Source organism: Oncorhynchus masou, chromosome 12, assembly GCF_036934945.1.
Source record: "Oncorhynchus masou masou isolate Uvic2021 chromosome 12, UVic_Omas_1.1, whole genome shotgun sequence".
NCBI classification, from domain to species: domain Eukaryota; kingdom Metazoa; phylum Chordata; class Actinopteri; order Salmoniformes; family Salmonidae; genus Oncorhynchus; species Oncorhynchus masou.
Genome location: NC_088223.1, coordinates 15,585,548 through 15,611,941, shown reverse-complemented (window position 1 = coordinate 15,611,941; position 26,394 = coordinate 15,585,548). Strand labels below are relative to the sequence as shown.

The 26,394-nt window shown below is 47.3% G+C and overlaps 1 protein-coding gene across 1 annotated transcript in view; it reads right to left on the bottom strand.

Annotated features, from left to right (window-relative positions):
- The window catches only part of adgrb2 (adhesion G protein-coupled receptor B2), a 600,103-nt gene that overhangs the window by 94,297 nt on the left and 479,412 nt on the right, over positions 1–26,394 (bottom strand). The window contains exons 18-23 of the mRNA XM_064979676.1: positions 26,181–26,284; positions 24,191–24,293; positions 23,778–23,928; positions 19,347–19,416; positions 16,750–16,816; positions 13,333–13,418 (exon numbers count right to left, since the gene is read on the bottom strand). Of these exons, the coding sequence (XP_064835748.1) occupies positions 13,333–13,418; positions 16,750–16,816; positions 19,347–19,416; positions 23,778–23,928; positions 24,191–24,293; positions 26,181–26,284 (581 nt within the window). The remainder of the gene's footprint in view (positions 1–13,332; positions 13,419–16,749; positions 16,817–19,346; positions 19,417–23,777; positions 23,929–24,190; positions 24,294–26,180; positions 26,285–26,394) is intronic.

Here is a 26,394-nt window from a genome sequence, read left to right as displayed (position 1 = left end):
TGGAGGAGAAGGATACAGACAGGATGGAGGAGGAGGACACAGACAGGATGGAAGAGGACGCAGGCAGGATGGAGAAGGAGGACACAGAAGGGATGGAGGAGGACACAGACAGGATGGAGGAGGAGGACACAGACAGGATGGAGGAGGACACAGACAGGATGGAGGAGGACACAGACAGGTTGGAGGAGGACACAGACAGGTTGGAGGAGGAGGACACAGACAGGATGGAGGAGAAGGACAAAGACAGGATGGAGGAGGAGGACACAGACAGGATGGAGGAGGAGGACACAGACAGGATGGAGGAGGAGGACACAGACAGGATGGAGGAGGAGGATGAGGACACAGACAGGATGGAGGAGGAGGACACAGACAGGATGGAGGAGAAGGACACAGACAGGATGGAGGAGGAGGACACAGACAGGATGGAGGAGGAGGACACAGACAGGATGGAGGAGGACACAGACAGGATGGAGGAGGAGGACACAGACAGGATGGAGGAGGAGGACACAGACAGGATGGAGGAGGAGGACACAGACAGGATGGAGGAGGACACAGGCAGGATGGAGGAGGAGGACACAGGCAGGATTGAGGAGGAGGACACAGACATGATGGAGGAGGAGGACACAGGCAGGATGGAGGAGGAGGACACAGGCAGGATTGAGGAGGAGGACACAGACATGATGGAGGAGGAGGACACAGGCAGGATGGAGGAGGAGGACACAGACAGGATGGAGGAGGAGGACACAGACAGGATGGAGGAGAATACAGGCAAGATGGAGGAGGAGGACACAGACAGGATGGAGGAGGAGGACACAGACAGGATGGAGGAGGAGGACACAGACAGGATGGAGGAGAAGGACACAGACAGGATGGAGGAGGAGGACACAGACAGGATGGAGGAGGAGGACACAGAAAGGATGGAGGAGGAGGACACAGACAGGATGGAGGAGGAGGACAGAGACATGATGGAGGAGGAGGACACAGACAGGATGGAGGAGGAGGACACAGACAGGATGGAGGAGGAGACAGACAGGATGGAGGAGGAGGACACAGACAGGATGGAGGAGAAGGATACAGACAGGATGGAGGAGGAGGACACAGACAGGATGGAAGAGGACGCAGGCAGGATGGAGAAGGAGGACACAGAAGGGATGGAGGAGGACACAGACAGGATGGAGGAGGAGGACACAGACAGGATGGAGGAGGAGGACACAGACAGGATGGAGGAGGACACAGACAGGATGGAGGAGGACACAGACAGGATGGAGGAGGACACAGACAGGTTGGAGGAGGACACAGACAGGTTGGAGGAGGAGGACACAGACAGGATGGAGGAGAAGGACACAGACAGGATGGAGGAGGAGGACAGACAGGATGGAGGAGGAGGACACAGACAGGATGGAGGAGGAGGACACAGACAGGATGGAGGAGGAGGATGAGGACACAGACAGGATGGAGGAGGATGACAGAGACAGGGTGGAGGAGGAGGACACAGACAGGATGGAGGAGGACAACACAGACAGGATGGAGGAGGACGACACAGACAGGATGGAGGAGGACACAGGCAGGATGGAGGAGGAGGACACAGACAGGATGGAGGAGGACACAGGCAGGATGGAGGAGGAGGACACAGGCAGGATGGAGGAGGAGGACACAGGCAGGATGGAGGAGGAGGACACAGACAGACACACAGGGGGAGAGGAAAGGGAGGACAGACACACATGGGGAGAGGATGAGGAGGACAGACACACAGGGGGAGAGGACGGAGAGGACAGACACACAGGGGGAGAGGATGGGGAGGACAGACACACAGGGGGAGAGGATGGGAGGACAGACACACAGGGGGAGAGGACGGAGAGGACAGCCACACAGGGGGAGAGGGTGGGGAGGACAGACACACAGGAGGAGAGGATGGGGAAGACAGACACACAGGGGGAGAGGATGGAGAGGACAGACACACAGGGGGAGAGGATGGGGAGGACAGACACACAGGGGGAGAGGATGGGGAGGACAGACACACAGGGGGAGAGGATGGGGAGGACAGACACACAGGGGGAGAGGATGGGGAGGACAGACACACAGGGGGAGAGGATGGGGAGGACAGACACACAGGGGGAGAGGATGGGGAGGACAGACACACAGGGGGAGAGGATGGGGAGGACAGACACACAGGGGGAGAGGATGGGGAGGACAGACACACAGGGGGAGAGGATGGGGAGGACAGACACACAGGGGGAGAGGATGGGGAGGACAGACACACAGGGGAGAGGATGGGGAGGACAGACACACAGGGGGAGTGGATGGGGAGGACAGACACACAGGGGGAGAGGATGGGGAGGACAGACACACAGGGGGAGAGGACGGAGAGGACAGACACACAGGAGGAGAGGATGGGGAGGACAGACACACAGGGGGAGAGGATGGGGAGGACAGACACACAGGGGGAGAGGATGGGGAGGACAGACACACAGGGGGAGAGGATGGGGAGGACAGACACACAGGGGGAGAGGATGGGGAGGACAGACACACAGGGGGAGAGGATGGGGAGGACAGACACACAGGGGGAGAGGATGGGGAGGACAGACACACAGGGGGAGAGGATGGGGAGGACAGACACACAGGGGGAGAGGATGGCGAGGACAGACACACAGGGGGAGAGGATGGGGAGGACAGACACACAGGGGAGAGGATGGGGAGGACAGACACACAGGGGGAGTGGATGGGGAGGACAGACACACAGGGGGAGCGGATGGGGAGGATGGACACACAAATGGTAAAGACAAACACAGACCCACAAACACACACATTCAACAAGCAATGGCAGCATTGGGTTGCAAACCACATATACACATTCACACACATGAGAGTGAGGAATGGATGGGCAGTGCAGTTGCAAACAAAGGTGAAAAGCACAGAAGGACATAATGGACACACGGACAAAAAGAGAGGGAGAGGGACACATAAAGGAGAAAAGGGGAGGGACACAGAAATGAGAAAAAGAGAGGGAGAGGGACACAGAAAGGAGAAAAAGAGGGAGAGGGACACAGAAAGGAGTAAAAGAGAGGGAGAGGGACACAGAAAGGAGTAAAAGAGAGGGAGAGGGACACAGAAAGGAGAAAAAGAGAGGGAGAGGGACACAGAAAGGAGAAAAAGAGAGGGAGAGGGACACAGAAAGGAGTAAAAGAGAGGGAGAGGGACACAGAAAGGAGAAAAAGAGGGAGAGGGACACAGAAAGGAGAAAAGGAGAGGTAGAGGGACACAGAAAGGAGTAAAAGAGAGGGAGAGGGACACAGAAAGGAGAAAAAGAGAGGGAGAGGGACACAGAAAGGAGAAAAAGAGGGAGAGGGACACAGAAAGGAGAAAAGGAGAGGTAGAGGGACACAGAAAGGAGTAAAAGAGAGGGAGAGGGACACAGAAAGGAGTAAAAGAGAGGGAGAGGGACACAGAAAGGAGAAAAAGAGGGAGAGGGACACAGAAAGGAGAAAAGGAGAGGTAGAGGGACACAGAAAGGAGTAAAAGAGAGGGAGAGGGACACAGAAAGGAGTAAAAGAGAGGGAGAGGGACACAGAAAGGAGAAAAAGAGGGAGAGGGACACAGAAAGGAGAAAAGGAGAGGTAGAGGGACACAGAAAGGAGATAAAGAGAGGGAGAGGGACACAGAAAGGAGATAAAGAGAGGGAGAGGGACACAGAAAGGAGATAAAGATAGGGAGAAGGACACAGAAAGGAGATAAAGAGAGGGAGAGGGACACAGAAAGGAGAAAAAGAGAGGGAGAGGGACACAGAAAGGAGAAAAGGAGAGGGAGAGGGACACAGAAAGGAGAAAAAGAGAGGGAGAAGGACACAGAAAGGAGAAAAAGAGAGGGAGAGGGACACAGAAAGGAGAAAAAGAGAGGGAGAGGGACACAGAAAGGAGTAAAAGAGAGGGAGAGGGACACAGAAAGGAGAAAAAGAGAGGGAGAAGGACACAGAAAGGAGAAAAAGAGAGGGAGAGGGACACAGAAAGGAGAAAAAGAGAGGGAGAAGGACACAGAAAGGAGAAAAAGAGGGAGAGGGACACAGAAAGGAGAAAAAGAGAGGGAGAGGGACACAGAAAGGAGTAAAAGAGAGGGAGAGGGACACAGAAAGGAGTAAAAGAGAGGGAGAGGGACACAGAAAGGAGAAAAAGAGAGGGAGAGGGACACAGAAAGGAGATAAAGAGAGGTAGAGGGACACAGAAAGGAGAAAAAGAGGGAGAGGGACACAGAAAGGAGTAAAAGAGAGGGAGAGGGACACAGAAAGGAGTAAAAGAGAGGGAGAGGGACACAGAAAGGAGAAAAAGAGGGAGAGGGACACAGAAAGGAGAAAAGGAGAGGTAGAGGGACACAGAAAGGAGAAAAAGAGAGGGAGAGGGACACAGAAAGGAGAAAAAGAGAGGGAGAAGGACACAGAAAGGAGTAAAAGAGAGGGAGAGGGACACAAAGGAGAAAAAGAGGGAGAGGGACACAGAAAGGAGAAAGGGAGAGGTAGAGGGACACAGAAAGGAGTAAAAGAGAGGGAGAGGGACACAGAAAGGAGTAAAAGAGAGGGAGAGGGACACAGAATGGAGAAAAAGAGGGAGAGGGACACAGAAAGGAGAAAAGGAGAGGTAGAGGGACACAGAAAGGAGAAAAAGAGGGAGAGGGACACAGAAAGGAGAAAAAGAGAGGGAGAGGGACACAGAAAGGAGAAAAAGAGAGGGAGAGGGACACAGAAAGGAGAAAAAGAGAGGGAGAAGGACACAGAAAGGAGAAAAAGAAAGAAGAAAAAAATTTAACAAACCTCAAAGTAGCAGCAATGGACAACAAGTCAGAATACAAAGATCATGACAGAATGCCGTGACAGATAAACGAAAGAGAGAGGAGGAGAGAGAGAGGAAGAGAGAGAGAGGAAGAGAAAGACAGGAAGAGGGAGAGAGGAAGAGGGAGAGAGGAAGAGAGAGAGAGGAAGAGAGAGAGAAGAGAGAGAGAGGAAGAGGGAGAGAGAGAGAAACAATGAGGGAGCAGCGAGAGAAAGTGAACAAAGAAAAGGAGAAGAGCTGAATAATCTTAAAGCAGGATAACAATGTGTCTGACTAACACCGATTACTAGTATATATATGTTTTCAGTGTACCAACTGTTAGTAATGATGTGTTCGTGATGTGTTAGTGTGTGTGTGTTTGGGACAGTCTAGATAGTCTGTTCAACTCTTCTTCGTTTGGCCAGTCTGGGCTCTCATTAGGTCATTTCCCATAAGCCTCAGAGATCAGTGATGCCTGCAAGAACCAGGAGAGAGTAGTCATGTCACAGTTAGGGCTTGTGGGTGTGTTAGGGTGTGATATTAAGGCAGAGTGTTGAATGCTCTATGTGTGTGTTGAAAGCGGTGTGCACATTCAAGTAAGTGTTTTTATTGATATCGCTGTGTGTGTGTGTGTGTGCGTGTGCGTGTGTGCGTATGTGTGTTTTTGTGTGTGCGTGACTCAGTGAGCGCTGACTCAGTGATTTGGACCCTGAAGTAAACTCTTAGATAAAAGGTGTTATCTAGAAACTAAAAGGGTTCTTCGGCTGTCCCCTTATGAGAACCTTTTGAAGAACCTTTTTGGTTCAAAGAAGAACCCTTTTGGCGTCCCTGTAAAACTCTTTCCACAGAAGTGGTTCTACCTGGAACCAAAAGGGGTTCTACCTGGAATCAAAATGGGTTCTACCAGGAACCAAAAAGGGTTCTAGCTGGAACCAAAAAGGTTTCTTCAAATGGCTTCCCTATGGGGACAGCCGAATAACCTTATTGGAACCCTCAAGCTTCATTGACTTAAGGTTCTCCTTACATCCAAAACCAACCTCACTGATTTGTGTGTGTATGTGTGTGTATGTGTGTATGCTTTATTAACTCCCAGAGTACTTGTCCTCTCATCAGAAGCAACCAAAGAAGCTACTGAGGTTAGACATAGAGAGAGCCCCACTAGACTGTTAAAGAGAGGCTTGCTACTGCTACTGCTGCTGCTGCTGTGCGTGCGCGAGCGTGTGTGTGTGTGTAATGCTCAGTGCAGAATGATGGGGTAGTGCGTAGCGTGGCTATGCTACATTAGCCCCCCAGCACAGCTCATTGCCTTAGTGCCATCCACATCCCCACAGTTTCATAAAATTGCACTAACACTAATGACAACATGGACGGAATGTGTCTGTCTGTCTGTCTGTCTGTCTGTCTGTCTGTCTGTCTGTCTGTCTGTCTGTCTGTCTGTCTGTCAATCTCTGTTTCTGAAGCCCATTGAAGCCCATTTACATAGAAGCCTAATCCCCAATAGGGGCAGTATTTGCAAGGGGGAGGGATTGATTGCATGTTGACGTGCATATATGTGTGAGTGATCATGTCATCACAGGACCATCACAGGGCCATGGAGGGAAGAGAGAGAAGAGATGAAAGCATGTATCTGGCTGGGAGCACATTGAGTATGTTTACATGTCCACCAATAATTTGATATTAAACTGATTATGGAAGCAGGCCGATTAAAGAATTTACTCTGCTAATCAGAGTCAAAATGGAAGTAAGCACACGCCGATTAAAACAGCCAGAGTCAAAATGGAAGTAAGCACACGCCGATTAAAACAGTCAGAGTCAAAATGGAAGTAAGCACACGTCTATTAAAACAGCCAGAGTCAAAATGGAAGTAAGCACACGCCGATTAAAACAGCCAGAGTCAAAATGGAAGTAAGCACACGCCGATTAAAACAGCCAGAGTCAAAATGGAAGTAAGCACACGTCTATTAAAACAGCCAGAGTCAAAATGGAAGTAAGCACATGTCTATTAAAACAGCCAGAGTCAAAATGGAAGTAAGCACACGCCGATTAAAACAGCCAGAGTCAAAATGGAAGTAAGCACACAGCGATTAAAACAGTCAGAGTCAAAATGGAAGTAAGCACACGCCGATTAAAACAGCCAGAGTCAAAATGGAAGTAAGCACACAGCGATTAAAACAGCCAGAGTCAAAATGGAAGTAAGCACACGCCGATTAAAACAGCCAGAGTCAAAATGGAAGTATGCACACAGCGATTAAAACAGCCAGAGTCAAAATGGAAGTAAGCACACGCCGATTAAAACAGTCAGAGTCAAAATGGAAGTAAGCACACGTCTATTAAAACAGCCAGAGTCAAAATGGAAGTAAGCACACGTCTATTAAAACAGCCAGAGTCAAAATGGAAGTAAGCACACAGCGATTAAAACAGTCAGAGTCAAAATGGAAGTAAGCACACGTCTATTAAAACAGCCAGAGTCAAAATGGAAGTAAGCACACGCCGATTAAAACAGCCAGAGTCAAAATGGAAGTAAGCACACGCCTATTAAAACAGCCAGAGTCAAAATGGAAGTAAGCACACGCTGATTAAAACAGCCAGAATCAAAATGGAAGTAAGCACACGCCTATTAAAACAGCCAGAGTCAAAATGGAAGTAAGCACACGTCTATTAAAACAGCCAGAGTCAAAATGGAAGTAAGCACACGCCTATTAAAACAGCCAGAGTCAAAATGGAAGTAAGCACACGCTGATTAAAACAGCCAGAATCAAAATGGAAGTAAGCACACGCCGATTAAAACAGCCAGAGTCAAAATGGAAGTAAGCACACGCTGATTAAAACAGCCAGAGTCAAAATGGAAGTAAGCACACGCTGATTAAAACAGCCAGAGTCAAAATGGAAGTAAGCACACGCTGATTAAAACAGCCTTGTGATCTTTAGAATCATTGCGATTATCAGGACATGAACATGTTCAAGCCTCCTTCTGATTGAGTGAAGTGAGCAAAAGAAAAAGTACATTAAACTCTATATGTGTCTGGACTCAGAATCAGATTCACAGTAATAACATGGCTGCTATGGTAGAACGTTTATATTCGTTGCCAATTTTCTGCATTTCGGTTAAGTCCCATCAGGTAGCCTGATTTCAGACGTTTCCATGTCAACAGAATTATCAGGGAAAACATGCTTCTTGTAAATCTTTTAAACGTTTTAATCATAAACTATTAAATTCATCTGACTGCATGTAACCGTGCTCATTACAGACCAGGGAACAGAAGAAACCTCTACTGTACTGTGTGTGTGTGTGTGTGTGTGTGTGTGTGTGTGTGTGTGTGTGTGTGTGTGTGTGTGTGTGTACATTCTGTTAAGGAATCATGAGGAAACGCTATGTGTGGAGCATGACCTCAGTCTATTTCTAAATTCTCTACATATTATAAATACCTAAACATTATCAGAATCCTATGTCAATCATTTCATCCCGGAAGATGGTTCAACAGTAGCTACTAGATCTATCTTAATTCAATGCCTATAAGTAGACAGAGTGGAATTTATTCCATTGATGTTGACACCCCTTGACGTTTGAGTCTCTACAATGCATGATAAATGGAAACATGTGTGGGAGTGTGTGTACAGTGGAACACAAGGCCTCGGTCGAGATCCAATAAAAGGTCATGAAGGGTCGTCTGCTCATGTTGTAAAAAGCCTCTTCACTCGCTCATTAACATATGTGGAGAGTTAAATGGATACAGCTGCTGCCTATCGGTGCTTGTGTGTGTTCAGGGTTATTTGAAAGATAGTTCAACGCATACAAGCGTACGTGTGTCTCTCTTTGTGTGTCTGCTTCTTTGTGAGACTCCTCTTTCTCCATTAGATCTATTCTAAGCGTAAAAAGCCTGGATCCATAGACATAGAATCACTAGAACAACCACATCATTTTGCTCCAGAGTGGAGCAGCGGTCTAAGGCACTGCATCTCAGTGCTAGAGGCGTCACTACAGACCCTGGTTCATTCCCGGGCTGTATCACCACCGGCCATGATCGGTGGTCCCATAGGGCGTCACACAATTGGCCCTGCGTCACCCGGGTTAGAGGAGGGTTTGGCCAGGGTAGGCCGTCATTGTAAAATAAGAATTTGTTCTTTACTGACATACCTAGTTAAATAAAGGTGAAATAAAAACAAACAAAAACATAATGAAAACACAAAAAAAATGTATTTCAGAATAACAGAACATGAGTTAGCCTACTGTATGTTATCTGGCTATCCTACATGCCATAGGCTGTAGGCTTGTTCATTTAGCTGGATCCTGGACTTCCTGATGGGCCGCCCCCAGGTGGTAAGGGTAGGCAACAACACATCTGCCACGCTGATCCTCAACCCTGGGGCCCCTCAGGGGTGCGTGATTAGTCGTCTCCTGCACTCCCTGTTCACCCACGACTGCGTGGCCAAACATGACTCCAACACCATCATTTAGTTTGCCGACGACACAGCAGTGGTAGGGAGGAAGGGAGAGGGAGGAAGTCAGAGACTTGGCAGTGTGGTGCCAGGACACCATCGTCTCCTTCAGTGTGAGCAAGACAAAGGAGATGATGATGATTACAGGAAAAAGGGGGAGCCGAACGTCATTCTCATTGACGAGGCTGAAGTGAAGCGAGGCTGAAGTGGAGCGGGTAGAGAGTTTCAAGTTCTTTGGTGTCCACATCACCAACACACTATCATGGTCCAAACACACCAAGACAGTCGTGAAGAGGGCACAACAACATATTTTCCCCCTCAGGGGCAAAAAAGATTTAGCATGGGTCTCCAGATCCTCAGAAAGTTCTACAGCTGCACCATCGAGAGCATCCTGACTGGTTGCATCACCACCTGACCGTATTCCGCTACAGATGGTAGTGCGTACGGCCAAGTACATCACTGGGGCCAAGCTTCATGCCATCCAGGACTTATATACTAGGCGGTGTCAGAGGGAAGCCCAAAAAATTGTCAAAGACTCCAGTCACCCAAGTCATAGACTGTTCTCTCTGCTTCCACATGACAAGTGGTACCGGAGCGCCAAGTCTGGGTCCAGAAGGCTCCTTAACAGCTTCTAACCCCAAGCCATGAGACTGCTGAACAATGAATCAGATGGCTACACAGACTATTTACATTGACCCCCCCCCCCCCCCTTTGTTTTTACACTACTGCTACTCTCTGTTTATTATCTATTCATAGTCACTTTACCCCCACCTACATGTACAAATGACCTGGACTAACTTGTACCTCTGCACATTGACTCGGTACCGGTACCCCCTGTATATAGCCTCAACATTGACTCGGTACCGGTACCACCTGTATATAGCCTCCACATTGACTCGGTACCGGTCCCCCCTGTACATAGCCTCCACATTGACTCGGTACCGGTACCCCCTGTATATAGTCTCCTCATTGACTAGGTACCGGTACCCCCTGTATATAGTCTACCCATTGACTCGGTACCGGTACCCCCTGTATATAGCCTCCACATTGACTCGGTACCGGTACCCCCTGTATATAGCCTCCACATTGACTCGGTACCGTAACACCCTGTACATAGCCTCCACATTGACTCGGTACCGGTACCCCCTGTACATAGCCTCCACATTGACTCTGTACCGTAACACCCTGTACATAGCCTCCACATTGACTCGGTACCGGTACCCCCTGTATATAGTCTCCTCATTGACTCGGTACCGGTACCCCCTGTATATAGCCTCCACATTGACTCGGTACCGGTACCCCCTGTATATAGCCTCCACATTGACTCGGTACCGGTACCCCCTGTATATAGTCTCCACATTGACTCGGTACCGGTACCCCCTGTATATAGTCTCCTCATTGACTCGGTACCCCCTGTATATAGCCTCCACATTGACTCGGTACCGGTACCCCCTGTATATAGCCTCCACATTGACTCGGTACCGGTACCCCCTGTATATAGCCTCCACATTGACTCTGTACCGGTTCCCCTTTATATAGTCTCCCCATTGACTCGGTACCGGTACCCCCTGTATATAGTCTCCATATTGACTCTGTACCGGTACCCCTGTATATAGCCTCCACATTGACTCGGTACCGGTACCCCCTGTATATAGTCTCCACATTGACTCGGTACCGGAACCACCTGTATATAGTCTCCTCATTGACTCGGTACCGGTACCCCCTGTATATAGCCTCCACATTGACTCGGTACCGGTACCCCCTGTATATAGCCTCCACATTGACTCGGTACCGGTACCCCCTGTATATAGTCTCCACATTGACTCGGTACCGGTACCCCCTGTATATAGTCTCCATATTGACTCTGTACCGGTACCCCTGTATATAGCCTCCACATTGACTCGGTACCGGTACCCCCTGTATATAGTCTCCACAATGACTCGGTACCGGTACCCCTTGTATATAGTCTCCTCATTGACTCGGTACCGGTACCCCCTGTATATAGCCTCCACATTGACTCGGTACCGGTACCCCCTGTATATAGCCTCCACATTGACTCCGTATCGGTACCCCCTGTATATAGTCTCCACATTGACTCGGTACCGGTTCCCCTGTATATAGCCTCCACATTGACTCGGTACCGGTACCCCCTGTACATAGCCTCCACATTGACTCTGTACCGTAACACCCTGTACATAGCCTCCACATTGACTCGGTACCGGTACCCCCTGTATATAGTCTCCACATTGACTCGGTACCGGTTCCCTTGTATATAGTCTCCCCATTGACTCGGTACCGGTACCCCTGTATATAGCCTCCACATTGACTCGGTACCGGTACCCCCTGTATATAGCCTCCACATTGACTCTGTACCGGTTCCCCCTGTATATAGTCTCCACATTGACTCTGTACCGTTACCCCATGTATATAGCCTCCACATTGACACTGTACCGGTACCCCCTGTATATAGTCTCCACATTGACTCGGTACCGGTAACCCCTGTATATAGCCTCCACATTGACTCTGTACCGGTTCCCCTTTATATAGTCTCCCCATTGACTCGGTACCGGTACCCCCTGTATATAGCCTCCACATTGACTCGGTACCGGTACCCCCTGTATATAGTCTCCACATTGACTCTGTACCGGTTCCCCTTTATATAGTCTCCCCATTGACTCGGTACCGGTACCCCCTGTATATAGTCTCCACATTGACTCTGTACCGGTACCCCTGTATATAGCCTCCACATTGACGCGGTACCGGTACCCCCTGTATATAGCCTCCACATTGACTCTGTACCGGTTCCCCCTGTATATAGTCTCCACATTGACTCTCTACCGTTACCCCCTGTATATAGCTTCGTTATTGTTATGTCATTTTCTTGTGTTACTTTGATTAGATTTTTACATTAGTTAATTCAGTAAATATTTTCTTAACTCTATTTCTTGAACTGCATTGTTGGTTAAGGGCTTGTAAGTCAGCATTTCACTGTAAGGTCTACTACACCTGTTGTATTCAGCATTTCACTGTAAGGTCTACTACACCTGTTGTATTCGGCATTTCACTGTAAGGTCTACTACACCTGTTGTATTCAGCATTTCACTGTAAGGTCTACTACACCTGTTGTATTCAGCATTTCACTGTAAGGTCTACTACACCTGTTGTATTCAGCATTTCACTGTAAGGTCTACTACACCTGTTGCATTCGGCATTTTACTGTAAGGTCTACTACACCTGTTGTATTTAGCATTTCACTGTAAGGTCTACTACACCTGTTGTATTCGGCATTTCACTGTAAGGTCTACTACACCTGTTGTATTTAGCATTTCACTGTAAGGTCTACTACACCTGTTGTATTCGGCGCATGTGACAGATAACATTTGATTTGATTTGAAGATATGCTTTTACCTCAACTCAATAAAATAGAAAGGATGTTTTTCTCGTTTCAGAGCGAGAATGCTTATGAAGTGTCTATGTTGAGAAAAAAGGGATCATTTGAAACGGGTCCTCTATGCTAGAGTTAGAGTTGTTTGGCAACTTTAGTTGTGAATGATACAAACCTCAATGTCTTAGAAATGAAAACGTATTCGGGCTGCATGTTGTGACTGTAGCCTATTGATGTGAGAAAGTAGTAAAAAAAGCTTGTTTAAATGTTCCTTCCCTCAGGCTGCGCAGCTGTTCTCTCAGCAAGTGATCATATGTAAAATCAGGGAGGGAAAAAGACATGGAGGCTGTGCTCTTTCCCGCCTGTCCGTGTTCAACGATGCCTGGTAGACTACTTCGTTTTTACAGCGGAGCTGTACTTAATATGAATATCTGAGAAATAAATGTAAGAAGACTTCATTCACCCCATGCATCAACCACTGTTTGAGGAGCTCTCGCTGCGGGACAGGTGATATTCCACCCAAACTCTGTATGCCAGGGGCTCTCCAGCCCTGTTCCTCTGCTACCCAGGGCTTCATTTGGAAAACCAAATTGGTGAAATTGGTAATACTGTCACCACAACAGACCTAATGGATGGTCCATGCATGATGTATGTTAGCGTGAGACAGACAGGCAGACAGTTCTGGTTCTACAGCTCTAAGTCGAGTCTACCTACCCAGCTCTCTGCTTTTTAGACTTGTCAGAGATGCCATCTCGAGACATGAGCTTGTTGAAGACCACAATACCGATCAGCATGTTCATCTGAAAGGGATAGAGATAGAGAGAGAGAGAGAGAGAGAGAGAGAGAGAGAGAGAGAGAGAGAGAGAGAGAGAGAGAGAGAGAGAGAGAGAGAGAGAGAGAGAGAGAGAGAGAGAGAGATATTCAGGTTAAGCATTAAGATCTGAGACAAGATTCTGCCAGCTATAATCTCTTCGATTCCCAGACTGAACAGTCAAAATTGGGATTTGTCTTTGGTGGACAGGGTTATGAGTGTACGTGTGGTGTGTGTGTGTCAGGGGGTGGTAGAGTTGAAGTGAGCAGATCCCGAGTCTAACCCCCTTTGTCCCAACCGTGCGCCCTTTAGGACTGAGTTCTACTAAGTGTCCTTACAACTTTGATCCCTGACCCACTGGTACACATTACACACACACACAGATTAAGCATGCGCACGCACACACCGTTGTGCGAGCGCGCACGACACGCACACCCACACACCCCAGCCAAGCTTCGTCACGAGTGCTTTTCCTTTGGCAAATTCTGCCCATGTTAGAGATTTTCCATGCCAGTGACATGTCCCTCTTCATCCTGACCCCGTTTGCTCACTCCTCTCCCTCCCTTCTCTCCCTCCTTCTTTCCCTCTTTCTCTCTAACGCTATCTCTATGTCCAATCTTTCTTTCTCCCCCACCTCCCCTTCTCTTTTCTCTCCTTCCCTCCACCCTTCTCTCCTTTCCTCTACCCTCCTCTCCTACCCTCTACCCTACTCTCCTTTCCTTTACCCTTCTCTCCTACCCTCTACCCTTCTCTCCTTTCCTCTACCCTTCTCTCCTACCCTCTAACCTTCTCTCCTTTCCTTTACCCTTCTCTCCTACCCTCTACCCTTCTCTCCTACCCTCTACCCTTCTCTCCTACCCTCTACCCTCCTCTCCTACCCTCTACCCTACTCTCCTTTCCTTTACCCTTCTCTCCTACCCTCTACCCTTCTCTCCTTTCCTTTACCCTTCTCTCCTACCCTCTAACCTTCTCTCTTTCTTTCTCACCTGACTCTAAAGTAGCCCTCCCAATCCCTCTACAATCTCTCCACTCTCTTTAAGAGTGTCTGTCTACTCCCACAGACTGCCATAGAAAGCTTGTGTTTTCACCTTGAGAAAAGAAAAGGAGTCCACATAGTCCAGATCAGTGATCATTAATCCTGGACCTGTCTATTTTCACCGCATCCTGTGTTTTTCCATACAAACCTTTGTCTCTACTCCACTGAGCACTTTAGTGTATTGATACATCTGCGACATTTCTTTTAAATGTATTTTCTTCCACGTTGTCCGTAGTAATCTTCATGTCTACTGCACTGAGCACACCACTGATATTTCATTTCCCACCATAAATCTGTCTTCCATGGTGTTCGATGCTTTAACCTGCGTCTTTCCTTCATGTTGACATTCCCGTCATGTACGACCTCGTTGCCCTGGGAGACAGCGGTCTCAAGCTCCGTTATTTGCCGAAGGCTAGATTCATTTTAATTTTCATTAATTAGACGGTCATCCTAAGGAGGCCTGTGTTACTCTGATGTACCTCGTCTCAATTACATCTGTTTGTCTGAGGGGGCTCTCCAAACACAACATGAGGGGAGCAGGGACACACACACGCACACGCACACGCACACGCACACGCACACACACACACACACACACACACACACACACACACACACGTATCTGGATTATTGAGAATGTGTGTGTATTGACACAGGGATTCACACTGGATACAGTCAGTAATTCTACAGAGCCATGCAGTAGAGATCTAAACTCAGCAAAAAAATAAACGTCCTCTCACTGTCAACGGCGTTTATTTTCAGCAAACTTATCATGTGTATATATTTGTATACACATAACAAGATTCAACAACTGAGACAAAACTGAACAAGTTCCACAGGAAATCACGCACAGCACGAGCAGTATGGCTGGTGGCATTGTCATGCTGGAGGGTCATGTCAGGATGAGCCTGCAGGAAGGGTACCACATGAGGGAGGAGGATGTCTTCCCTGTAATGCACAGCGTTGAGATTGCATGCAATGACAAGTTCAGTCCGATGATGCTGTGACACACCGCCCCAGACCATGACGGACCCTCCACCTCCAAATTGATCCCGCTCCAGAGTACAGGCCTCGATGTAATGCTCATTCCTTCAACGACAAACACGAATCCGACCATCACCCCTGGTAAAGGAACTGCTATTTACAGATTAATAATTTGTGTTTAGTGAGTCCACCAGATCAGAGGTAGTAGGGATTACCAGGGATGATCTCCTGATAAATTTGTGAATTTGACCATTTTCCTGTCAAAATGTAATCAGTACTTTTGGGTGTCATGAAAAATGTATTGATTAAAAAGTACATTCTTTTCTTTAGGAATGTAGTGAAGTAAAAATTAGCAAAAAAATATATAAATAAGAAAGTGAAGTACAGATGCCCCAAAAAACGACTTTAGTACTTTAAAGTATTTTCACTTAAGTACTCTAGGGAGTTTTTCCTAGCCATGTAATGAGTCATTTTGGGTGTCGGGAAAAATGTATGGAGGAGAAATTACATTATTTTCGTTTGGAATGTAGTGAAGTGAAAGTTGGCAAAAATATAAATACTAAAGTAAAGTAACAGACAGATTCCCCCCAAAACGACTTAAATAGTACTTTACTTAAGTACTCTAGGGAGTTTTATCTAGCTACATACATCTGCATTTCTTGCTGTTAGGCGTTTTAAACTGGGTTTCTGTGTAGCACTTTGTGAAATCAGCTGATGTAAAAAGAGCTTTAGGAATAGGTACACAGGTAACTCTAGATACATCACTAGACACAGGTAACTCGATATACATCACTAGACACAGGTAACTCTGAAATAAACCGCTAGTGGCAAATAAAGTATTAAATGAATCACTTGGTCGTATTTATCTTCCTGCTGTCTTCGAGTAAATGGTGAGGATCTGGAGCAGTAAACGAGTTGCTAATGCCGCATTCAAAACAACTGGGAACTTGGAAATCTCCGACTTCCGACTTCATTGCATTCAAGACCAATGGGAACGGTCATCCAACTCAAAATTCCAAGTCTGAAAGTCGGGCATCTTTCTAGAGCTCTGAATTTCCAACCTGAAGATCGTTGACATCATGAATTGACTTTGTTATTTTCGGAGTTCCCTGTTGTCTTGAAAGTACCATATTTCAACCATCTGGTGTCATTTAAACAGGGTTTATTCCTAACGCCTATCTGACCTGTATAACAGGCAGAAGAAATAGATCATGGAAATTATTTTAAATTCAGAGTCGGGTCAATGCCTGTCGACAGACATCCAGACTGACCAATGACAATAGGGCTAAAAGGTACCTACCAATACGATGACAGCTGCAGGTCCAACAAATGCGTAGAGAAGCCCGCCTTCCAAGGACAGCCAGCAACTAAAAGAACGTAGAGGAAAAGACAGGAAGTTATTACAGTTTTTTTCGATTGCTAAACGACAGTGGACACAACTGGAGTCACATGTGCAAAACTCTAACTACAGTCTGCACAGCAGCAGTTCATGTGGACCAAACTCTAGTTCGTTTTTCATTGCTTGAACACAGTTTTCAAAACTCTACACACTTATCCCATGACTTTAACCACAACCTGCACAACACTGTGGATTTACAGCACTTTGTTCAAATGCTAACACACTGCTGTCAAAACTGTGAACCACACATTCAAAATGGAATAGATTTCAGCCTTGTGCCTTTCAAACACTGCTGATTGCAATTTCAGCTGAAAGGCTAAGCAGGTGCCTTGTTTTAGACTTGTTAGTGAACACACACACATATTACAGTATATATAGGTAGAGCTCAGAAAGACTCATTTTGTAAATGGAACAAGGAAGATGGGTTCGTGGAGGGAGAAGGGTGGCAGGGAGAGGGTGGATGCGTGGAGGAAGACAAAGAAGACAAAGAGCTGTTATTTCAGATGAAATAAGGGCTACACTTATAGACCATGTCGTGAACCATGGTCTCTCATTGAGAGAGGCAGGGTTGAGGGTGCAACCCAATCAGCAAAGATCCACAGTGGCATCTGTAATGCGAATTTTCCATCATACAAACAGGTGAGAGTTACGTCCTTACAGTAAATGAAAACATTACAGGAATCTATTTTGTATTGCAATTATAGAATATTTACACAGATATATATTACAGTAAGTTTGACTGTAAAATATATTTTTACAACATGACCCAAAGGCTGCCCCCAACAGGGGGAAGAGGAAAAATATTTTCAGATGCGCAGGAAAATGCTATTGTTGACATGGTTGTTGTCAACAATGCAATAAAACTGCGGGAGATTCAAGATACAGTGCTGGCTGATAATGATACATTTGAAAATATTAATTCTGTCAGCACAACAACTATTGCTCGAGTCCTAAAGAAACACCAAGTTACAATGAAACAGTTATACACTGTACCGTTCGAGAGAAACAGTGAACGGGTAAAAGAGCAAAGATACCAATATGTCCAGGTAAGACGTCTGAGGTTATGTACACAGCTATACAAAATATTTACAGTAAAAAAAAACACTAGCATTTCTACAGTAAAACTGTGCACTTACTGTTTTTCAGAGAGTAATGGAGGTGGAAGCACTGGAAAGACCACATTCATTTGTATTTATCGATGAAGCTGGATTTAACCTTGCCAAAACACGGCGCAGAGGAAGGAATGTTATAGGTAAAAGGGCCACTGTGGAGGTTCCAGGCCAAAGGGGGGGGAAATATCACCATGTGTGCTGCAATGGCCACTGATGGTTTGCTTCTCAACACACCACTCATTGGCCCATACAACACAGAAAGGCTTATAGCTTTCCTATAACAGCTCTATGCTCAGCTAGTGCCAGCAGAACAGGGGGAGCCAGTAGGAAACCCCCAAGTTTTTGTCATAGTTTGCGATAACGTTGCTTTTCACCACTCTGCAGCAGTCACAGATTGGTTTGCAGCACATCACAGATTTGTGGTTTTATACCTGCCTGCATATTCACCCTTCCTCAACCCAATAGAGGAGTTTTTCTCTGCCTGGAGGTGGAAAGTGTTTGGTCACCACCCACATGACCAAATGTCTCTTTTGGAAGCCATGCGTGCCGGATGTGAGGACACGAGTCCAGAGGACTGCCAGGGATGGATAAGGCACTCCAGAAGGTTCTTCCCCAGGTGCATGGCAAGAGAAAACATTAGATGTGATGTTGAAGAAAACCTGTGGCCTGATGCGAGAGAGGCAGGATTAGCCCCTCAGTTATTTGTTCGAATTACAGTATGTACTTTTAGTTTCTACCTTTTTTTTCTCATTACTGTAATTCCGTAAATTACTACAGACTATTGAAGCAAACTGCTAATTTTCATTTACCTTAAAGAATTGTTATGTTCTAAAAATTGTAATAAATCATGTGAAAGAATGTCACTCTTTTCTTTGAAGAAAATATTACTTTGTATGAAGTCACTGAAATTGTTCAAACTGTAAAGATAAAAAGTTTGTATTTTCTGTATTGGTGTTTGATGCTAGAGTTTTTACTCTCAGTGTGTTCTGAGTGACAGTGTGTGTTATCTCAGTGAGGGTTGTGCATAGTGTTTGGCTGCACTGAGCGTGTTTTGAGCCATGTGTTAAGAGTTGTGTTGCTTGGAATGAGTTTTGCAGGTGATGTGAACTGTTTAGCTCAGGTGACTGTTGGTAGTGCAGACTGTAGTTAGAGTTTTGCACATGTGACTCCAGTTGTGCCCACTGTCGTTTAGCAATCGAAAAAAACTGTAACAATAACGTACAACTTCTTTAAAATACACTGTTCTGTGTTTCATTTTCCCAATGACTAATCCCAATCCATACAGTAAACATAAACATGTCTTCGTTTGTGAAATCAATTCAAACAAATGGCCCTAAGTGGACTGCAAAAACACATGAAGGGTGAAAGGTGAAAATGTGTACTCACTAGCTGGGTGTACCGTAACCTCTGGCTCGAGTGAAACCTACTGACACAGCAACCACCAGGGCTGGGAGACCTGAGAGAGAGAGAGAGAGAGAGAGAGAGAGAGAGAGAGAGAGAGAGAGAGAGAGAGAGAGAGAGAGAAATAAGAGAAAGACAAGTAACAGAGAGAGAGAGGGACAGAGACAGAGACAGAGACAGAGAGAAATAAGAGAAAGACAAGTAACAGAGAGAGAGAGAGAGAGGATGATATAACAGCAAGAGAACACCCCCTTGACAATATAGCCATTTCACTGTTATTTCACAACCATTAGCTGACCAGCTTGTGACTGTGGACTGAAAATGTTCCTCCTCCATCCTCTCTCTTGGTTAATGAATGTATCTATGACTTATAGGGTTAACCTGAGGCGGTAGAAGTAGACCTAGTATGGATCAGAGTTCACCATCATGGGTAATACAGCCGTGGTTAGTGTACTTCGTAGGGTCCCTATCCAGTGGCTGCTGTTTTCATCTCACCATGCGACAAGAGGATTCTCTTCTGTGCTGCAGTGTTCTCCCTTGGGCTATTAACCTCTATGCAGTGTGTGTGTGTGTGTGTGTGTGTGTGTGTGTGTGTGTGTGTGTGTGTGTGTGTGTGTGTGTGTGTGTGTGTGTGTGTGTGTGTGTGTGTGTGTGTGTGTGTGTGTGTGTGTGTGTCTGTGTGTCTGTGTGTCTGTGTGACTGTGTGTCTGTGTGAGTCAAAGAAAGGGTCCTTTATGAGTTTGGTTCTGAAATATTCATGTAATTTACAAAGCTGTGATTATGTCAGCAAATGAAATACTATTACCACATGAACAAAAGAGATGTGATGTGGGGTGGTAACTTTACTTATATAATATAACACCAACATAAACACACACACACTCCCTCCCCATTCTGCACAATCTACACTCCTCTCTGCTCCCTCCTCCCTCTCTCTTCTCTGTTCCCCCATTCCCTCCCTCCTCCCTGTTCCCTCCCTCCTCCCAATTCCCTCCCTCCTCCCAATTCCCTCCCTACTCCCAATTCCCTCCCTACTCCATGTTCCCTCCCTCTTCCCTCCCTCCCCCCCATTCCCTCCCTCTTCCCACCCTCCCCCCCATTCCCTCCCTCCTCCCTCCCTCCTCCCTGTTCCCTCCCTCCTCCCTCCCTCCTCCCAATTCCCTCCCTCCTCCCCATTCCCTCCCTCCTCCCAATTCCCTCCCTCCTCCCCTGTTCCCTCCCTCCTCCCTGTTCCCGCCATTCCCTCCCTCCTCCCTCCATTCCCTCCCTCCTCTCTGTTCCCCCATTCCCTCCCTCCTCCCTGTTCCCTCCCTCCTCCCTGTTCCTCCTCCCTGTTCCCTCCCTGTTCACTCCCTCCTCCCTATTCCCTCCCTCCTCGCTCTTCCCGCCATTCCCACCCTCCTCTCTGTTCCCTCCCTCCTCCCTGTTCTCTCCCTCCTCCCTCCATTCCCTCCCTCCTCCCTGTTCCCCCATTCCCTCCCTCCTCCCTGTTCCTCCTCCCTGTTCCTCCTCCCTGTTCCCTCCCTCCTCCCTATTCCCTCCCTCCTCGCTCTTCCCTCCATTCCCTCCCTCTTCCCGCCATTCCCACCCTCCTCTCTGTTCCCTCCCTCCTCCCTGTTCTCTCCCTCCTCCCTCCATTCCCTCCCTCCTCCCTGTTCCCCCATTCCCTCCCTCCTCCCTGTTCTCTCCCTCCTCCCTGTTCCCTCCATTCACTCCCTCCTCCCTGTTCCTCCATTCCCTCCCTCCTCCCTGTTCTCTCCCTCCTCCCTGTTCCCTCCATTCACTCCCTCCTCCCTGTTCCCTCCATCCACTCCCTCCTCCCTGTTCCCTCCATTCACTCCCTCCTCCCTGTCCCCTCCATTCACTCCCTCCTCCCTGTTCCTCCAATCCCTTGAAAAAAATATTGTGCACAAAATAGGGAAAAGGGTGCCTTTTGGGACATGGCCCATATCAGGTAAGGGCATCAGTGGCTTAATGGATCAGATAGGTGGATGGATAAGGGAAAAGAGCAGGGGATGTAATTGCTAGGTTCTATCTCCCTGGATGTAGCCCCTTTCAGGGAGATGTTATCCTATATCATTTCTTATCCCCCATCATCTCCTTTAGCAAGGCATGGGGTTGTTGTACATGAGACGCCTTCAACAGCACACAGACTGACTGTACCGGAGATGCCTTCAACAGGACACAGACTGACTGTACCAGAGATGCCTTCAACAGGACACAGACTGACTGTACCAGAGATGCCTTCAACAGGACACAGACTGACTGTACCGGAGATGCCTTCAACAGGACACAGACTGACTGTACCGGAGATGCCTTCAACAGGACACAGACTGACTGTACAGGAGATGCCTTCAACAGGACACAGACTGACTGTACCGGAGAAGCCTTCAACAGCACACAGACTGACTGTACCGGAGATGCCTTCAACAGGACACAGACTGACTGTACAGGAGATGCCTTCAACAGGACACAGACTGACTGTACCGGAGAAGCCTTCAACAGCACACAGACTGACTGTACCGGAGATGCCTTCAACAGGACACAGACTGACTGTACCGGAGATGCCTTCAACAGGACACAGACTGACTGTACCGGAGATGCCTTTAACAGGGCACAGACTGACTTAATCCATGCTTTTGTCACTTCTAGGTTAGACTACTGCAATGCTCTACTTTCCGGCTACCCGGATAAAGCACTAAATAAACTTCAGTCAGTGCTAAATACGGCTGCTAGAATCCTGACTAGAACCAAAGCATTTGATCATACTACTCCAGTACTAGCCTCCCTACACTGGCTTCCTGTTAAGGCAAGGGCTGATTTCAAGGATTTCAAGGTGTCACAAGACACAGGCCTCCTAATTGTCCCTAGAATTTCCAAGCAAACAGCTGGAGGCAGGGCTTTCTCCTATAGAGCTCAATTTATATGGAATGGTCTGCCTACCCATGTGAGAGACGCAGACTCGGTCTCAACCTTTAAGTCTTTACTGAAGACTCATCTCTTCAGTGGGTCATATGATTGAGTGTAGTCTGTCCCAGGAGTGTGAAGGTGAACGGAAAGGCTCTGGAGCAACGAACCGCCCTTGCTGTCTCTGCCTAGCCGGTTCCCCTCTCTCCACTGGGATTCTCTGCCTCTAACCCTATTACAGGGGCTGAGTCACTGGCTTACTGGTGCTTTTTCATGCCGTCCCTAGGAGGGGTGCGTCACATGAGTGGGTTGAGTCACTGATCTTCCTGTCAACCCCTCTGGGTTGTGTCGTGGGGCGGAGATCTTTGTGGGCTATACTCGGCCTTGTCTCAGGATGGTAAGTTGGTGGTTGAAGATATCCCTCTAGTGGTGTGGGGGCTGTGCTCTGGCAAAGTGGGTGGGGTTATATCCTTCCTGTTTGGCCCTGTCCGGGGGTGTCATCGGATGGGAACACAATGTCTCCTGACCCGTCCTGTCTCAGCCTCCAGTATTTATGCTGCAGTAGTTTATGTGTCGGGAGGCTAGGGTCAGTTTGTTATATCTGGAGTACTTCTGTCTTATCCGGTGTCCTGTGTGCATTTAAGTATGCTCTTTCTTACTCTCTCTCGGATGACCTGAGCCCTAGGACCATGCCTCAGGACTACCTGGCCTGATGACTCTTTGCTGTCCCCAGTCCACCTGGCCGTGCTGCTGCTCCAGTTTCAACTGTTCTGCCTGCGGCTATGGAATCCTGACCTGTTTACCGGACGTGCTACCTGTCCCAGACCTGATGTTTTCAACTCTCTAGAGACAGCAGGAGTGGTGGAGATACTCTTAATGATCAGCTATGAAAAGCCAACTGACATTAATCCTGAAGTGCTGACTTGCTGCACCCTCGACAACTACTGTGATTATTATTATTTGACCATGCTGGTAATTTATGAACATTTGAATATCTTGGCCATGTTCTGTTATAATCTCCACCCGGCACAGCTAGAAGAGGACTGACCACCCCTCATAGCCTGGTTCCTCTCTAGGTTTCTTCCTAGGTTTTGGCCTTTCTAGGGAGTTTTTCCTAGCCACTGTGCTTCTACACCTACATTGCTAGCTGTTTGGGATTTTAGGCTGGGTTTCTGTACAGCACTTTGAGATATCAGCTATATAAATACATTTGATTTGATTTGACTGTACAGGAGATACCTTCAACAGGACACAGACTGCCTGTACAGATTCAGAATGGTGACAGTGATTCTAGAGGTTGAAGGGAAACTTGTGGAAGATGGAACGTTCCCCTTTATTACAGTACAGGAACCCTGTATGCTTAAGATAATAACTACAGTATGTTAGTGTGTATATTTTACAGTGTGTGTGTGTGTGTGTGTGTGTGTGTGTGTGTGTGTGTGTGTGTGTGTGTGTGTGTGTGTGTGTGTGTGTGTGTGTGTGTGTGTGTGTGTGTGTGTGTGTGCCTACCCCAGCCCAGGCACAGGAAGCGTTTACGTATGAGGCGTGTCCTCATCTTGCCAATCACAGCCAGGTAAGACTGCCACGCCTCTGTCAGTACCCAGCAGAAAGATGCCAAGAAGAAGAAATGAAGGAACGCAGCAGTCACGGTACACAGACCCTGTAGAGAGAGAGACAGAGAGGTGGTTGTGAGGGAGGAAAGGACACAAGACAAAGAAGACGAGGGAAATTGAGTCACAGACACAGTGGTGAAGTAAAGAAGGTTTCAGATTAGTTAGAAGTTCTTCAACAATGACAGAACACAGGTGAGAAGTAATAGAAAAGATGAACAATCGTATCATGTTTAACATGACCAAAACTAAGCGATGGTGTAGTGTGTGTGTGAGTGTGTGTCTACCCGCGCGTGTGTATCTTGTTCTCACCTTGCCGAGTGTCTGGGACTGTCCAACCAGTATCAACATGTTGGATGCCAGGATGGAGAGACAGAAATTAACCAAGATGATAGACCTTTCCGAACGAATATACCTGAGAGAGACATTAAGACAGAAAGGCAGAAAGTAGGAAGAGGAGGAAGACGAAAAGAAGGAAGGAGGAATTTATTCAAATTGATGAAGTTGAACTGATGGACTGATTCATTTCCTGAACATGGTCACATGATTACCCTGCCAGTACCACCATATGCTCTGGTGCTACTCTCTCCCTCCCTCCTGAGCTCTCCTGAGGTCTCCCTCTCTCCCTCTCTCCTGAGCTCTCACTCCCTCCCTCTCTCCTGAGCTCTCCCTCTCTCCTGAGTTCTCTCTCTCCTGATCTCTCCCTCTCTCCTGAGTTCTCTCTCTCCTGATCTCTCCCTCTCTCCTGATCTCTCCCTCTCTCCTGAGTTCTCTCTCTCCTGATCTCTCCCTCTCTCCTGATCTCTCCCTCTCTCCTGAGTTCTCTCTCTCCTGATCTCTCCCTCTCTCCCTGTCACATGGGGATGAAGAGATTCGGGAGACAGGCGCAGGAATGCGTAATATTTTTTTTATAAGCCCCAAATTACAGAATGCAGTGTAAGGGCACGGGGACGAAGACCAAACAAACACATAACAGAAACACAGGGTTGAAACCCAAACAAAGAGCGAGGAGAACCTAAAAAAAAAAACACCCGCGCACAATGATTATCACACGGGAAGAGACCCGTAAATCATCTGTGCAATCCACAAGGTCACGAAAGCCCAAAACACACAGCACAGGTACTCACACGCACCAATGGACATACACTGCTCAAAAAAATAAAGGGAACACTTAAAAAACATAATGTAACTCCAAGTCAATCACACTTCTGTGAAATCAAACTGTCCACTTAGGAAGCAACGCTGATTGACAATAAATTTCACATGCTGTTGTGCAAATGGAATAGACAACAGGTGGAAATTATAGGCAATTAGCAAGACACCCCCAATAAAGGAGTGGTTCTGCAGGTGGTTACCACAGACCACTTCTTAGTTCCTATACTTCCTGTTGATGTTTTGGTAACTTTTGAATGCACATCTGGGACTTCATGTCTCGCTCCATCCACCAACGCCACGTTGCACCACAGACTGTCCAGGAGTTGGCGGATGATCCCTCAGGAGACCATCCGCCACCTCATCAGGAGCATGCCCAGGCATTGTAGGGAGGTCATACAGGCACGTGGAGGCCACACACACTACCGGGCCTCATTTTGACTTGTTTTAAGGACATTACATCAAGTTGGATCAGCCTGTAGTGTGGTTTTACACTTTAATGTTGAGTGTGACTCCAAATCCAGATCTCCTTGGGTTGATACATTTGATTTCCATTGATAATTTTTGTGTGATTTTGTTGTCAGCACATTCAACTATATAAAGAAAAAAGTTTTTAATAAGAACATTTCATTCATTCAGATCTAGGATGTGTTATTTTAGTGTTCCCTCTATTTTTTTGAGCAGAGTAGATAACAATAATCAACAGCACCATGGTGAACAAAGGGCACATATATATATACAATCAGTGGGAATAGGGGTCTCTCTCTCTCTCTCTCTCTCTCTCTCTCTCTCTCTCTCTCTCTCTCTCTCATTCTCTCTCTCTCTCATTCTCTCTCTCTCTCCCATTAGATCTCTCCTGATCTCTCTCTACCACCGATGCCAGTCTGCCCTCCCTCACACAGTTAGTCCCCCCTGGCTATACCGTCTCCGATTTGTTCTCCATTAGACCTAATTGGAGTTTTGGCATGGACTGCTCAACTATCGAGCCAACCCGGGGGTTTTCTCACCCTTGGTTAATAATCTCTTATGGAAAGCTGTGCAGTTTACAGAGACTGGGGTGGGGCGGGTGGGTTGGGGGTTGGGGGTAGCCCTATGCAAGGATGTGTGTGTGTGTGTGTTTATAAAAGAGAGAAAGTGTGCATGTGCTCACCTCCAGAAAGCAGCATAGATGAGCAGCAGGATGAGCAGAGCGCTGCAGGAGACCCCACAGCCCACCAGGAGGGGAACAGAAGGCATACTGGATGGACCCATGTCCTGTAGAGAGAGAGAGAAAGAAAGAAAGAAAGAAAGAAAGAGAAAGAGTGATGGGAGAGAGATGGAGATTGATAAAGAGAGAGAGAGAGAGAGAGAGAGAGAGAGAGAGA